The sequence below is a fragment of the Corvus brachyrhynchos genome, unplaced genomic scaffold (assembly GCF_000691975.1).
Source record: "Corvus brachyrhynchos isolate BGI_N302 unplaced genomic scaffold, ASM69197v1 scaffold3, whole genome shotgun sequence".
Lineage (NCBI taxonomy): Eukaryota > Metazoa > Chordata > Aves > Passeriformes > Corvidae > Corvus > Corvus brachyrhynchos.
Genome location: NW_008237619.1, coordinates 8,210,019 through 8,225,451, shown reverse-complemented (window position 1 = coordinate 8,225,451; position 15,433 = coordinate 8,210,019). Strand labels below are relative to the sequence as shown.

General features: G+C 46.2%; 1 protein-coding gene across 1 annotated transcript in view; it reads right to left on the bottom strand.

The window, feature by feature from the left end:
* Nucleotides 1-15,433, bottom strand: part of IGSF11 (immunoglobulin superfamily member 11) — a 102,314-nt gene that overhangs the window by 7,697 nt on the left and 79,184 nt on the right. Inside the window, exons 2-7 of the mRNA XM_017731648.1 lie at nucleotides 4,904-5,067; nucleotides 3,509-3,716; nucleotides 2,559-2,714; nucleotides 1,439-1,561; nucleotides 1,066-1,216; nucleotides 4-297 (exon numbers count right to left, since the gene is read on the bottom strand). Coding sequence (XP_017587137.1) covers nucleotides 4-297; nucleotides 1,066-1,216; nucleotides 1,439-1,561; nucleotides 2,559-2,714; nucleotides 3,509-3,716; nucleotides 4,904-5,067 — 1,096 coding nt within the window. The remainder of the gene's footprint in view (nucleotides 1-3; nucleotides 298-1,065; nucleotides 1,217-1,438; nucleotides 1,562-2,558; nucleotides 2,715-3,508; nucleotides 3,717-4,903; nucleotides 5,068-15,433) is intronic.

Genomic DNA, 15,433 nt, shown 5'->3' with positions numbered 1-15,433 from the left:
GACGGCGCCGTGCTGGCCGTCACCACCAGTGTCTTAGGGGGAGCCGGGGATGGGTGGCCACCGTTGGCATAGACGGGGCGGGCACTCGTGCTCCCTGAGCGGGAGAAGGGGGGCTGGTGAGCATCGTTGCTGTTGCTGAAGCGGGTGAAGGAGTCTGTGGCGTGGTTGGCTTTGGGGTCGTTCCAGTAGCGGCTGTTGTAGGTGTTGGAGGAGGTGAGGGTGTCGTTCTCTGATGAGGATGCATCAGCGTGGAACGTCTTTGCGGCAGAGGAGCATTTGGGTGGCAGGTCATCCTCCCTGGGAAGGAGAAGGTGTGAGGGCATATGGAGGATGCTGGCCCACTTGTCCAACACCCTCACCCCCAACCACCATGCTGGGGTCAACACCATTGATTCAAGGAGAAGGACAAGGAGATTCAAGGAGAAGGTGAATCAGCATTGCTCCCTGGCCTGTTTGCTCATCCATCTTTGCAGCACCCACCTGTGTGCTCCATGTTCCTACCACTGAGGCAAATGACCCATGCTCATGTGTCTACCCAGAAAGTCACAGTCACAGCCACTGGTACTTCACAGGCAGTCAGTATGACTGTACAATCAGTGCAGCTGATCCTCAAGGGACCTGCAGAAAGCTGCCAGAGGGAAACCCTGTGACTGTAACAACAGAGAATATCACAGCTGTATCTCCAGAGCTTTTCAGCTATCACTGTCTGGCATTATGGGTCAGAATTCCCACCACATCACTCTTCTACAGAGATAACAACACGAAGTCCCATCCCTCTTGCTGGCAGAGGGGTTGGAATTAGATGATCTTTTAAGGCCCTTCCAACCCAAGCTGTTCTGTGATTCTATGAAGCCAAATGAAAAATCTCTCTTTAAAGGCAATACTGAAAACAAAATCTGTTGTTACCATTCTTCATTTTCTCAATTTTCTGGACATATATGGACATCTTCCCCTGACCCCAGGGAACACACCCAGGATTAACAAAAATAAGGTTTCCAATTCCACTCCTGTCAGCCACAGCTTTTGCTCGGAGGTCCCCCACTATCAGCTTTCGCTGACCCTTACCTTATCTCATTGGGAATTTCCTCTTCCTCTTCTTCTTTGTGTTTATTTTTCCAGTAGAACAGTGCTACAGCCACCAACACAATACAAACAACAAGTACAACGGCACCTGTGGCCACCGCTCCTGCAATCAGGCCGATACTCCGTGGGTGAGCTGTGGAGATGATTGAACAGAGCATGGAGAAGAAATCAGGGATGGGCTGTGGCCATCTATAAGCACATGAAGCTTGGGCAGGGAGAAAGGCAATGTTCCCATTCCAGGGCACTATTATCTTCTGATAGAGAGGCACGTGATGGCTCACAGTAAGGTGTGTAACCACATTTGCTGTCACAAGACAGAAGCAGGTGGTCAAGCCTCCCCTGGCAAAATACTTACGTGCAATGACTTGCAGGTCCAGAAGGCAAGTGCTGGTTCCAATGGCATTTGAAGCCACACATTGGTAAAGACCTGAGGACACAGTGCTGATATTTCGGAGAGTGACAGTGCCCTGGACTTGGTCTAGTCAGAGAGAAAAGACGGATTTAAATCCCTCCCCCGCTTGAGGAAAACCATGAAAAGGCAAAGCCAGCAAATAGAGAACTTTGGTGTGAGACTATTAAGAGAGAAATAAATTAGGAAATAACCTTGAGATGGAAGCATTGTGCATGCACATACACACACAGAGACAAGATTAGGTCTTAAGGAGCTTACACTAGATGTTTCTTTTTCTTCTTATAGAGGAATTTCTGCAGATGAAAGCTTAGGACTCTCAGTATTGTATGAGAGCAGGGAAGAAAGAGATGCGAAATTACCTATACCAGATCTACTTGTTAAATTAACTGCAGAACCCCTACTCTCATATCCCTTGGCTCTCCATCTTCTGCTCTGCCAATATTCCTCATTCCTGAATTATATGAAACTGAAAGCTGGCATATTCTTAAAATACAGCAACATAAAGGGCAAAAGTACAGCTATGAGTATTTGCTCAGGACACCTAGGCTAAGAAAACTTATGGGTGGGGCTTGAGGCTGGGAAGCACCAGTTTGATCAGAGCTGTGCTTCTACACACATCTGAAAAGCAGCTCTGGCAGTAATTTATTGGAGAACAGTGGCATCAGTATGAGAAGCTGGCAGTATTTTCCTAATGTGATTCTGCCTCTCTTTTCCCTGTTTCCATTCTATAAGCCTTTCATTTGGTGTAAAATGCAGGTGAGTTGGCAGATGAAATTTCCAGCCACATGCCAGCATCTAGCAACCACTTTCTCTCTCTTCCATTCAACCCAATCCTTGTTTTTCAATAGGGAACATGTTTCTGTACCAAAAAAACCTATGAAAATTTAAGTGGCCTCTGGAGGGTATCCAGTCCACCATGGGCTTTAGGAATCTTCATTCCAGTAAAGGGACCATGCAAATGATGGCAGACGCTCAATGAGCCATGCCACCTCTGGCAGCTCAGACAAGGGAAAAGCTCAGGCTGCCACCTGGGAAGTAAGAGGATAATCAACAAAATGAGCACCTTGTGTGGCAGTTGGGGGCAACCTGGGGACATTGTCCAGTTTCTCCCAGAGGTATGTTGGCCGGGGTATGCCTTCTTCTGAGCTGCAGGTCAGTGTGATATCGCTGCCCACGTCCAGGGACCCCTGGATTCTGCAAAGCGGGACAGAAGGAGGAACTGCGAGAGAAGAGGGGAAGGTGATAGCAAATCAGGAAATGTGACCAAACAGTGGAGTGTAGGCTCACTCTAGACACGGGCTGCTGGGAAAAGCAAGGAGAGTGGCATGAGCTGTCAAGGGGACAAGACTGAGGCAGCAGACAAGAACTCATTGTGGTTTGGGGGGTGACAATTCACACAAAGATTCCTGACCCACCAGCCCATCAAGGTTACAGACTACTCCTGATTTGCACAGGACCCAGTTCTCCTTGGATCCCTCCCTTGAGAAAAAGGTGAATATTTCTGTGTTTGAGACATCAAGGATGGTGAAAGTTAACAGAGCTGCAGACAAAATTTACTGTGATTGGGTTTTGCTTTCATATCCCTATAATGGCATGCACTCTAGAGTATTTAGCATCAATGGAAGCATCCAGAACTAATTGCTTTCATGGAAAAGAAGCAAAAATGTAAAGTCATTCTCTCCTCTGTTGCTATGCACCAAACCCCTTACGCTCCCTTCAGCCCTCCAGGATGCCCTCATACTTTATTCCTGCTTCTTTGCAACTCCACATCACAATACCAGCACAAAAACTTTCTCTCCACCATATTTTACAGCTTCATTATATGCTGCCTGCATATGAAGTCTATGTGCCCTACAAACTCCCACAGTACTCACAAGGCAGCCCATTCCTCACCACAGGATGTCTGTCGGCTCAAATGCAAACACAGTACTATATTGCTAATGATGCACTATCATGCACAGAGATCCTCTTGTCCCTGTTCCCCCCTCTCCCCCATAATACCAATAAACACACCCAAGACAGTAAGTCCAATGACTCCAATATTCCTGATGCCTCGGTCGGGAAGATTGTTGACCAAACACTGGTATGTGCCAGTATCCGATAGCTGAGTGTTGTTGATGAAGATGGAGGCACTGGTGGTTGGCATTGTCACAGCAAACCCCACTCGCCCATAGAACTGGGGTGCACCACCAAAGATCTGACCCCCTTGGTAGAGAATAACCTGGAAAAGAAAGGAAGGCTCAAACAACACTCTGCAGAAGCTGAGCAAGGAGGAAGAACAGCAAGCAAAACATGGGCTTACAAAGCCAAAAGGAGCAGTTACTAAAGGATCTCTGAATAACCCAAACCTCGATATACATCCTAGCACAGGTGTTTTTTCCAAAAGAGGAACACACTCTGTAGCCCATTTTATGTCAATGAAAATGTTCACAGAGGTAGCAGACCAGAAAGATACCCAGATCTTCTGGCACAGCTGGATTGGCAACACCAGCCTACTTCATATGATAGTCATTACCCGTCTGGACAGGATCAGTGTACAGAAGCAGAGGCTCTCTGCAGGTCAGTGAGTACTTTGATGAAAAGCATCTGCCCAGTGGACAGTATCATTTTGAGTCTCCATCAGCAAGATCCTGCCATGATTTGACACTGCTTGCTGAAGATATTTGGGATGAGCTGAATTGGACAGGCAATGCAACCTTCGAACCTCCACAGCCTCCGCCAGTCAGACTGTACTCAGACCGGGTCCCTAAGGAGCAAGTATTCTTCAGTGCAGGTTCTCACACTGAATACAAAATGTGGTGAGGGCAGCATGGCCCAAGACAGATGTATTTCAGAGAAATGGCATTCTTCTGTTGTCAGAGTACATGGGCAAAAAACAGGCCAGTATATCTCAGGTTATGATTCTTGTGCCCACAATTATATACTCTCATTTGCTAATATTTGTAAGAATGGGACTTGCAAAAGCAACAGAGTGAAAAAATAAGGGAAGTAAAAGGGGCAATGATTCTATGAGAGGTTATGTGTTAGAGGATATTTTACATAGATTTCACAGGCTTAAGGCTGCAGCTGCTCCCAGGCCCATCAAATTCCATATCCACTGCACCAAAACCTGGATTGTATCTCCTGTGCTCTTTTGAACACACAAGCCCCTGGAGGCCCAGGGCAGTACTACAGCATCACATACACTTGCCCCTGCTGCACATCCAGCCAAGGACACAATGTGCATCTGCTAACAAAACATTGAATAAAACAGATTCATATAAGATCCAGAGGACATGTTCAGCAGTGAAGGGACAATGAAATTCTGGGACAACCATAGACTCAGCATTGTAGAGGGCCTACATCCAGAAAAGGGTGGAGAACAGGAAAGCCCCAAGGAAATACATGTTCCAGTAAGAAAAGACCTACCTGTTGAGGCTGGTTGGCGTTTGAAAGAGGAATGACCATCCAGATGACATTAAGGTTAGTGAGAGCAGCGTTAGTGGTGAAGGTGCAGGGCAACACTGCTGTCTGGCCTCGAGCAACCTGGATACTCCCTGAACTGACTGACACCTCCAGAGGACACACCAGACCTGGAACGAGAAGGACACACAGTTCAAGCACTTCAAGAGAAAGACACACAGTTGAAAGTACTGCAGGTCACCCCATTGTGTTGGTTTAACACAGCCTAGTTTTAGTGGGCAGGAAAAAGCCGCTTGAAGTTTCTACTGTGTCCGGCCCAGAGCCAATCACTAAAATGATGGGCACGATGGGCAGGTTACTAGCCCAGTTAGAGAAGTTGGTAACGCCTCTGTGATGACATATTTAGGAAAGGAAAAACGGTGGGAAGTTCTCTTTTCTTCTCCTGAGGGGTGATGAGGTGACTGCTGGGGCCCATCCTGGCGGGGGCTGCAGGGGCCCATCCCATCATGGGCCACCGGGCGCCGCGCAGCTGGGGCTTTCCCGAAGCCGAGACTGTGTGGCCGGGGGCCTCCTGAGGCTGGGACTGTGCAGCCAGGGCTTTCCCAAGACCGGGACCGCATGGCCAGGGCCCTCCCAAGGCTGGGACTGCGTGGCCAGGGCCCTCCCGAGGCCGGGACCATGTGGCTGGGGCCGCCCGTGCAGTGCCAGCAGAGACCATGTGGCCAGCAAGGAAAACATGGCGAACAATTCCCTGATATGGAGCCCAGACAAAATCAACCTTCTCAGTGAAGTGAAGCTCTGTAAGAACTTTTCAATCAATAGAACTTGAGAACAATAATACCTACGGACAACAACTTTCTCTCAAGTCAGAGGAAAAGGAAAAGTGAGGACATGTGAGGAAAACCAACATGGCAGCATCGAGGTCAGTGAAAAGAAGGAGAGGGAAAAAGTGCTCCAAGCACTGGAAGAAGTGCTCCAAGCAAGCCGTGGTGAGGACTGTAATACAACAAACTGCTTCCCTGTAACTCATGAGGTGCATGGGGGGGTGCAGAGATCCACCTGCAGCCCATGAGGAACGGTGCTCACGCTGGAGCGAGTGGATGCTAAAAAGCTGTAATCTAGTGAGGAACTCGAAAGAGGGAGAGCACCCTTGCTTCCAGAGATAGAGAACCCTTGCTTCCAAACTAGAACAGCTCATCCTTAAAAGACTAAACCCCATGAACTAAAATGACCCATGCTGGGCAGTTGTGGGAAGACTGCTTGGCCCGTGGGAGGGACTCACATTACAGGAGGTAAGGCAGGCTACTGTTTGTGAAAGTTAAAGCCACGCTGGAAAAGTTCACAGGGAACTATCTCCCATGGGAACAATCCCATGGCACAGCAAAGAAACTTTTTTCCTTAAGCGTACTGAAGAAAGATTTTTAAGAAGTGAAAGACTGACCAAAACTCCGTGTTTTGTCTCCTTGCGCAGTTGATGGGAAAGAGGGAGGGACTAGGAAGGAAAGGTATTCGTAAGGTTTATTTTTGTCCTCATTACCCTTTTTATTTTGATTCTGCTAATAATAAATTTTCTTTATACTGTTTAAGTTTTGAGCCTGTTTTGCCCTTAAAATTAATTTCCTCTAATCCTTATCTCAACTCATGAAGTTTTTGTTTTAATTCCCCCTCCCCTGCTGAGCTATAGCAGAGGAAAATAAGTGAATAATTTTTTCGTGGGTGCCTGGCACTTAGCCAATGTCAAAAAACCTCAACACCCATACACTTGCAGGTCACAACACATTATCCCATTCCTACGCAACTGTACCCTACCAGCTACGTCAGGCTAACAGGAATTATATTCCTTCCTCAGAGATCAGTCTGCTCTCACACAGTCTTTTTTTACAGGCAAATGAGATATGTGGCCCTTTTAAATGAGAGCACTCTAGTTTCAGAGCCTCTGAAAACAACCGGGGTTCTTTTGGCAACAGGCATAGAGCCATTAAGAACAGCCAAGCTGTGTCTCAGAGAATGAGATATGTTTTCAAACCCATCAATCTTAATGATACCCAACATCAGGGAAACAGAAAAAGAAACTGCAGTATTCACCAAGAAACACAGTTCTCCTCCCACTTCTATGTCTCATAAAGTCCAGCAAGACCCAAAGTGCTTCAGTGATATTTTTAATTTAAAGGGTTGAAAGATATTGGGAGATCTCATCAAATCTCGTTTATTTTCCAGACTTTCCACCATCCACTTCTTTGCATTCCACACAGACTGGACACAGATGAAAGCCTGTTAAGCCCCAGCTTCCCAGTACAGCAGCTCAAGGCTGCCATTTTAAGACTGCAAGTCACACAGGGAAATATCTCCATTCCTATCACCAAAATCTTGTCAAATGCAACTAACCAAGGGGTCTCCACCACCATTTTGAGCAGCACTAAAATGCTTTAAACTATTTCTCTCCACAAAATCAAAATCTTGACTACAAAAAGCAATGTCTCTGTATGACAGCTCAGCATTTTCTTGTTCAAAGCATGTGGGAGGGTATTGGAGAAGAAGGCAAGGAGTTTTCAAGCTCCAAGGCAACAGCAGAATACTGCTAACATCCAGGTGCTGTCTGCAGACCGCCCTCTTCTCTTGCTGAATCCAGGAAGGGCTGCCTGCAAAGTTTCTATTTTCTGCCAAGAGACACTGGTTTGCTGAAGGTGAAATGCTTCATGAGAATAGTTTTCTATCTGAACTACCAAGAAATTGAACAGGCTAATGTCTGAGGAAAAGGTGTCTCCCACATGCTTGTCTGCTGAGATCCTTCCCAGACAACAGAATGTAGAAATGCAGCACTCAGAGCCTGGAAATGCTGAGCTTCAGATGCTACAAATCCAAAGTCTCTAGCACCTGAACAGCCTCCCATGTGTTCCAGGGTTTGAACTGACTGCTCCAGAGTTGCAGTACTCCATCAGTTTGCAAAGGCTCAACCACCTCCTCTAAACTTCCATTCCTTCCTCCACATCTCCTACTTCTAAAGCCTCAGGTGGTTCAGCAAGGCTCATAAATGCTTCAGAACAGAAACAGACAAAATTTCTCTTTAACCTCTTCAAGTGAAGTTCACAAGTTTCTTATGTTATGGGAAAAAAAACACCCCGAGTCTGAATTTCCTCTTGTCTTGGGACATATTTAAAAATATGGAACATTTTGGAAATTCCTAGGGAAACAGTTAATCTCCAGTGCTAACATCTCAGAATTAGGTGGCTGGATGAGAAACAGCTGGTGAAAGCTTAATCCATTAATCTCCTATGCAAGTCTGTCAGCAGCGAGCAGAAGTAAATAACTTGAAGAGCCAGTAATAAGCATCACCTTTATCACGAGGCATCTGCCTTCCAGCTGTGTATGTGGGCAACAGGCTGGGAATGGATTTAGACTCCTCATTTTCTTATGGCTGGCCAAGCAGTGGCAGTAGCCCAAAGCCCAGAAGTGATCCATGTCAATTTGGAGATGTCTCTTGCTGAATGTGACTCTGACAAGGGATTGTCTTTTCTGCAGGCTGAAATTTGAAGGCTCTCTTGCCATGACTACTCATCTAGTCTAGCATCATCCATGTGCTAACCAGTCTGCAGGGAGTCACAATGATTTGAACATTTATTGGATTGATGTCTCTCTCCAACATGGTGCAGAAAGTCCTTCTATTACGTTCAGCACAGACTTAATGAGATGCTTTCCATGAGAGGGAAAGAAACTACTCATCCAATTTGGAACAGCAATATGTGTTCTTCAGCCCCATTCCTTATCACTTCCACTTTCCACTTCATGAAAAACCCACACATTCAAATTCTTGTCACCCAGAAAAAGTAATGCTTAAGTGTGAGTGTTCCAATTTACTGCAAAAGTTAGACTTTGCAGTTTACTTTGCAGGATTAGTTACATCAATCACTCAGTTGTCAAGATGGTGAGATTTTCACGTCTAATCACCCTCTTGCTACTCCTAATATTTATTATTAGTTGATTGCAAACATTCTGCAGAATAATAAAAACACTAAAATAGAACACGCATAATTTAGTCACTGTAAAAATAATTTTTGATACATTTGAGGACTTCCAAATGTACTCATGAGCAATTTAAAAAATGAAAGAAAATATATATTCCCTTTTCCCTGCCAGTACCCCACTCTTAGGGTGCAACACCAGACAGCCATTATCTCCTTTTCTTTTGAAGGCACCACAGCATCTCTTTTAATTTGAATGCCATGGATCAGGGGAGCACAAAGGAGAAGCTGAGATCACCATTCATTTCTCTTGCCCAGGGGAGCTGCTTTGAACCTGGCCTGCAAGATGAGTACATCCACATACACCATGCTGTCCTTGTTAAACCACCAGGCAAGCCAGTTCCTCAGACTTGCCCTTACCTCCCACATCCCAGTGCCTGCCAGCTGCTCTTTGGCCCTTTCTTCTCTCTTTTGGTGTACAAGACAGGTGGCATTTAAGGACTTGTTTTGTTAAGCTGAGTGGCACCTGGAAGGCTACAGCTGGGGAAAACACACACAGCCACTTCTGACAAGGAAGCTTAAACAAGGCAACAGGAAACAAAGGCAAAGTCTTCTTCCAGCACCATAAACAGGGAGGTTGGGTGGTGTGTTAGCACAGCACTGGGGCAGGGGGGCAGTGCTACAACATGACTCCTTTCCCAGGGAAACAGATGAAAGAGCAAAGATGAAACCCTCTTCAGAAACTGCAGCATCTCAAGACTACTAGAAAATGTAACACATTTACACATGCACTTGTATATCTATGCAAGTATTTTTGTGACTGTGTTCTTCCACACCAGTACTCATGGCCCAAAATGCAGATGGCTGCACACGAAGTCACATACACTTATAAACCTGTATGCCCAGGGAAACACCTACTAGGAAAACTCAACCAAATGATTCGTGTTTAAACATTTCAAAATAAAGCATTGCAAAAATGTGGGTTTGTATTAATGCAAGAGGAGGGAGGCAGGGGAGAGAGGGAAGAAGAGATTTCAAATTTAGCATATCTATTGGGATAAGGATTTTTCAATGCAGCCTAAGGAATGAGGACTTGAATTCCCTTGAGTAGATATAAATGCAAATATAGATATATGCACACACATACAGCCTACTAAGTCAAATTACACATAAGAGGTCAGAAAAATCAAGCAAAGGATGTTGTAAAAAGTCTCCTTTTGCAAAGTTATACAATCCATGTATTTTCTAAGCATTCAGAACTTTAATGACTTCTGAGAGACAAAGAATCGATCACCATGAAATCATCTCTCAGAATTGGATTACAATGGCCATTACACCCTCTCTTGTGACTGCAGTCTCCTCCTTACTTAGTAATTAAGCAACCCTGTAAGCAGCATGCCCAGAGGATGAGCAGGGCACACCACTGTCAGCAGAAAGAGGAATGGGCCCTTCCTGTACATAGGACACTTTGATCTTAGCTTGATTCAGCAAACAGTGTTCTCCTTTGATCCTGAGGCAGCAAGCTCCCATCACTAATTAGAACGGATGCTCCATTTTTCTGTCCCTATCAGTGAACCAGTCAGCAGAAGAATGTTTTGGCTGCAGAGTCTCTTTCAGAATTTCTTCATATTCTCAGGATCAAGTAATTATTCTGGCAACAGAACTGATTTCGGTTTTGATGGCTCACTGCTGCTTTTCCAAGGGGCACACTCAGCTCCCTCCCCAGTATCCATGAAGGAGTCCATGTAGATAGTTCATACATACATCACAACACAAGCACGTAGGACACAGTCCCACAACAAGCATTACCCTCCCTGCTGGGTGTAAGGAGGACTCAGATGCTGCCACATTTTCTAGCTGCCCTAGAGGGGCTGCAAGCCTCAGAGCCTTCAGAATACACCAGATACAGTGAAGCTGAAAGACACGGGCAGATCTTAGCACTTTGACTCATTCTGAGTTGGTAAAAAAACGTTCCCAACTCCTGCTCACTGCTGCACCTCCCTGCCAGAGATCACCAGCATAGTCAGCAGCTTTTGGCACTTGCTAGCAGCAAACTCCTGACACCCAAAGGTAGAGACCAGGGTACAGGTTCACTCTACAGTGCTGGCAAGCCAGGGAAGCAAATGGCCAGAGGAGGAAGGAGGGGAGAAGGTGTGAAAGACATGAAAGAAAACTGTGTGCTTTCTGCATTTCCAGACTCAAGTGAAAATGTGCAGGAATGTGTGTCGCTGTGGGGAAAATGAGAATAAAGCTTCAAGCTGATTCAGCTTGCATCTGAAACCCAGGGAATGGCTTGAATGGCTCCCTCCTGTCCCAGCACAATTAGCAATCCTGTTGCCACATGCTGGGGAAGATACCTTTGGCAGTATGACATTCTGGGTCTCTTGTTAGAGAGGCAAAGATGAGGTCACACAGAAGTTTCATCAACAGGGTAGAAACACAGTGTTCCATCTGGAAACCGCAGGCAATGGAGGGAGAAACTGCAGAACAGTCTTTTTCCTGAGATGAAAGGAGAATACAAGTTGCTGTGCCTTTTGCCTGCCTCACATCTCTGAGTCTGGGACCAAAGTTACCCCCTGTGCTAAAGAAGAGAAATGTGTCCCACCCCAAATGAGCTGAGGTACATCGCCAACCCAACACACTGAGCAGCAGCAAAACCTACAACCCAGGAAGGAGCGACTCACAGCAGGAGGAAAGTGGAACAGATGCAGTCAGTACATCTGCTGTAGGTCCTGCCTCTGCAGCAAACATTCAAAAGCCCCTGAAGGAGCCTCACTTGCAGTTGCAAACACAGAAAACATTGAAGTTATCCAGCATGATATGACAGCATCCAAACTGGCTGCTCAATGAGCTGCTTGAATACTGGTCTTGCCCGTTCTCACCAGGGACTGTGTATCCCACTTCATTCTGGATGGGGTACACTTGCTTGTTCAGAATCTATCTAACCAAACACAGTATTTAACCAGCCTAGTGTCTCGAGGCAGCTTGCAGTAGACTCCACTCTGCTTGGGGAACTAACACCACCAAGCATTTCAATGGAGCACAGATCTGAATTTATGCCCAGCTAGACTGAATTATTTCCAGTTCACTAAGAAAATTCTACCATGGAAAAAACTTCCAGGCTCCAAAGTCATTCTGCAGGGCAGGCATCTGGATGGATTCACACTGTTGTAGTAGACTGCATCCTGGGTCCAAGGTGCCCTAGCACAAATTTCCCTGGGCAGGATGCTTGGTAGAAACCTCCTTGGACCAATAATAGTGGGAGTAATGGAGTGAGGGAGGAAGAGCTCCAACAAACAGTAGCCCTCCTGCCAGCCCACAGCAAGAAGGCAAAGGTTGCTCCAGACATTCGTAGGGGGATTGCTTTTGTGTCCCAATTTGAGGTCACATGTTATACAAGTGCCTGACAGGTCTAGCAGTGGGATAGTAGCCTGTGGGGGACAATGGAAGAGCATGTAAGGCAAAATAATTTCCGACTCCTTCCTTCCTATCTTTGCTGGCTCTGCAGGACAGACTGGAACATACAGCAGGAAAACAATCGCATCTAGCATGGTTTAGACCAAGATCTGTGTGACACAGGTGTTAAAACTATACTGACACTAACGTTTCATCTGAGGTGTTTCTAGTGTTAGTATTCCCACTAAATGCACGTCAATAGGCAGCTTTATCCCTGGAAAAACCATCAGACACAGCTGGTGGTATCTAGTCATCCCCCCAGAATGGAGCGTCCCAAGTGAAAAGATCCATTTTACTCTAGTAAGAGTAATCTCAGGATTGCTGCCCAACCTGTAGGATACACAGGCCATCAGACACTAATCCAGGGAGAAAACACAGTGCCAGGGTCTTGATCTTGAGCCCTGCAGCATTTCTTGCCAAGAATTAGACTAGCTGATGAGGGCTACCTGTGACACTCCGCTGATCACACTGACCCTTCTTCCTTACCATTTATAATCTCACCTGAACTAGACAGAAAACTAACAGGGAAAATTTCTGCTGACCCACTCTGCTCTGGCCTCAACTGCTGACCTGGTGAGCAGCAGTCACTACCACCCCTGCCATCTTCTCTTTTGAAAATAGGTCTTTCTCTGCAGGCCAGTTGGGAGGAGGATTTCAAACAAGTGACAGATTGGGATGACATAGAACATATCTCCCTGTGCTGACCTCTGCAACCTGCAGCTGGAGGCAGGATGACAATTGGACTTTACAACCAAAAAAAAAGGCAGAAAGCTTTCAGCTGCACATACTTCCACCAGAATGGTGTCAGTTGCCTTCCGTGTCCTTGTCAGAGGAACTGGATTAGCTCTTGCAGGGGTAGGAAAGGGGCTCCCATGACACACTGAGGAATTTGATTCCTTCCCTTTTTCTGGCACAGACTCCCTGGGTCCTGCTGAGCAAGCCATTAGTGATCAGGTGTCTTCAGAGGGTCCCCATTAGTGTGAGATCCTCATGTGCTCAGGTTTAAACCTCAAGAGTTTGATTTGCTGATCTGCTAAGCACTCAAACCTGCTAGGGAAGTTGAGAGGGGCTGTGCTGTCCAGGTAGCAGAGTTCACATGATATTTATCTCCCTGAGCACCTGAACTGTGCTTTTCCAGCACATCTTAATGCTTCTGTTTAATTAGTCACAGACTTGAAATGCAAAAGAGGTTTTTGAACTGTGAGAAGAATATGGTGTTAGAGCAGCTTGCTGGCATGTGCTAAGTGGGAACTAGAACCCAAATCTGGTTTACAGATGCAGCATCAGGGGGCCAATGACCCAAATGGTCCTTTCCTGTTCTGGACTCCCTGCTGTGCTCCCAGTACAGGCTCTTCTTATGTGCTTCTATCAAGCCTTTCTGAAGCTGCCAGGAGAGCTGCTGCCTTTTTAGCTCCAGCAAGCTGGGATGGATGCCTTGCATCTATCTCTGCTGAGAGATAGAGGCTCTGAATGCAATATGCCTGCAAGTTAGAGGCAGGAAAACTGCATCGTATTATAGCAAGATTGTAAAAATACAAAAGAACATTGATAGGAACAAAAATAGCGTCTACAATGACATTAGCTAGGATAAAACTAATAAATGGCTGTGCTCTGGGCATGCAGTAATCCCCTTTCCATGGTATAGTGTTGCACTATTAAGTACATTATGGGAAGTTTAACGCTTCCCTCCGATGCATGCGGCTGAAAACAGAGACTGCTGCAAGCTGAGCTGGCAGTCCTTGAATTCACAGCATTTGCAGAGGACTTAAGAAGCAGCTGCACTTTGGACATTGGGGTTTTTTTGCTGTAGCAGATGAACAAGGCCAGAGGGGACTCAGGGGGAAAAAAAAAGGAATTCAAGAGTTCTCTCATTGCTCCCCTAAACTGGGAGTGGAGGGGTGGGTACGGCTAATTCAGCCCACTCTGTGGGACCATTTGGTGTCAATTTTGTCCATCCCTGGGTTTGCTTAGAATCAGAGTCATCAATGACTCATACCCTGGGACTCAGGTGGGCAAATCAGGAGCAGGCAATCTGTCTACAGAAGATGGCTGAAGGCCACAGCAAGGCAGGATACCCAAGGTACAAACAGGGTGGTGTGTCCTTTTCCTTCCCTGCTCAGGTCCTTCAGAGATGCCTGAAACACCATTTTCCAAATAACAGGCACAGACAAGGAGGAAAGAAAAGGTTTAGCTGGGCACAGAAAGTTATTTCCCTATTCTTTGTCTTTTACAAATCTAAGACTGGCAAACACAGTTCCTTTTCCTTCACCCCCTACTCCTGTGATAGATCAGCTCTGGGGAATCCTGCTGCAGTAACTTAAGATGTTGTCATCCTCTGCTGTTTGCCTTGTCACTCAACACAAGGCTATTGCCCCAAGGCCAGCCAAAGCAGAAAAGAAGCTGTGCCTCTATCTCACAGCCAGGCATTAAGCAGCATAACCTGCTGAGGAAGGTGTGGGGACAGGCTAACTTCCTTTGCTGTGAGAGGGGAAAGCTGCATTGCAGACATGCTGTCCTGTTCTGCTCACTGCTACAGTAGAGGCATCATCCTACTGTGATGGATATCTAGGGATGGGAACATTTTAAATGACCACAACCAGTTACTTTAGCTAAAGTGACTTGGAGATGAAAGTTTATCAAACGTTCATATAAGTGCATTTAAGGTAAGAAACTCAGCTTGAGTTTGCAAAAAGCCTGCAGCAACAGCTCTGAGCTGCAGACTTACCCATTCATCTAGCTGGGATGCCAACATAAACCTCCCACATCCCTCCTCTTAATTATCTTACTGCTTGTCACAGCACACCAGAAAGGAAAATTCACCTTTCACGCAAAGATTGGTGTCTATGTTTCCTGAAAGAGGGAAAAGGCACAGAGCTGGCTGAGAGCAGTGAAGGCATACATTGGCTTCATTTTCCTGAAGCAGGTTGCAAAACCTTGCAGGAGCCAGCTCTTAACATTTGGGAAACTCCACCATGGCCAGTCCTTGTCCCTGAAGGAATCCTCAAGCATCCCCATAGGTATCTGTAACCACATCTGAGCCCCCACACAAAAAGTACGGGTTGAGGCTGCATGGGATGAATTGAGAGCTGCATGTAACTTGCTTACCCCAGAGTGGGCATCT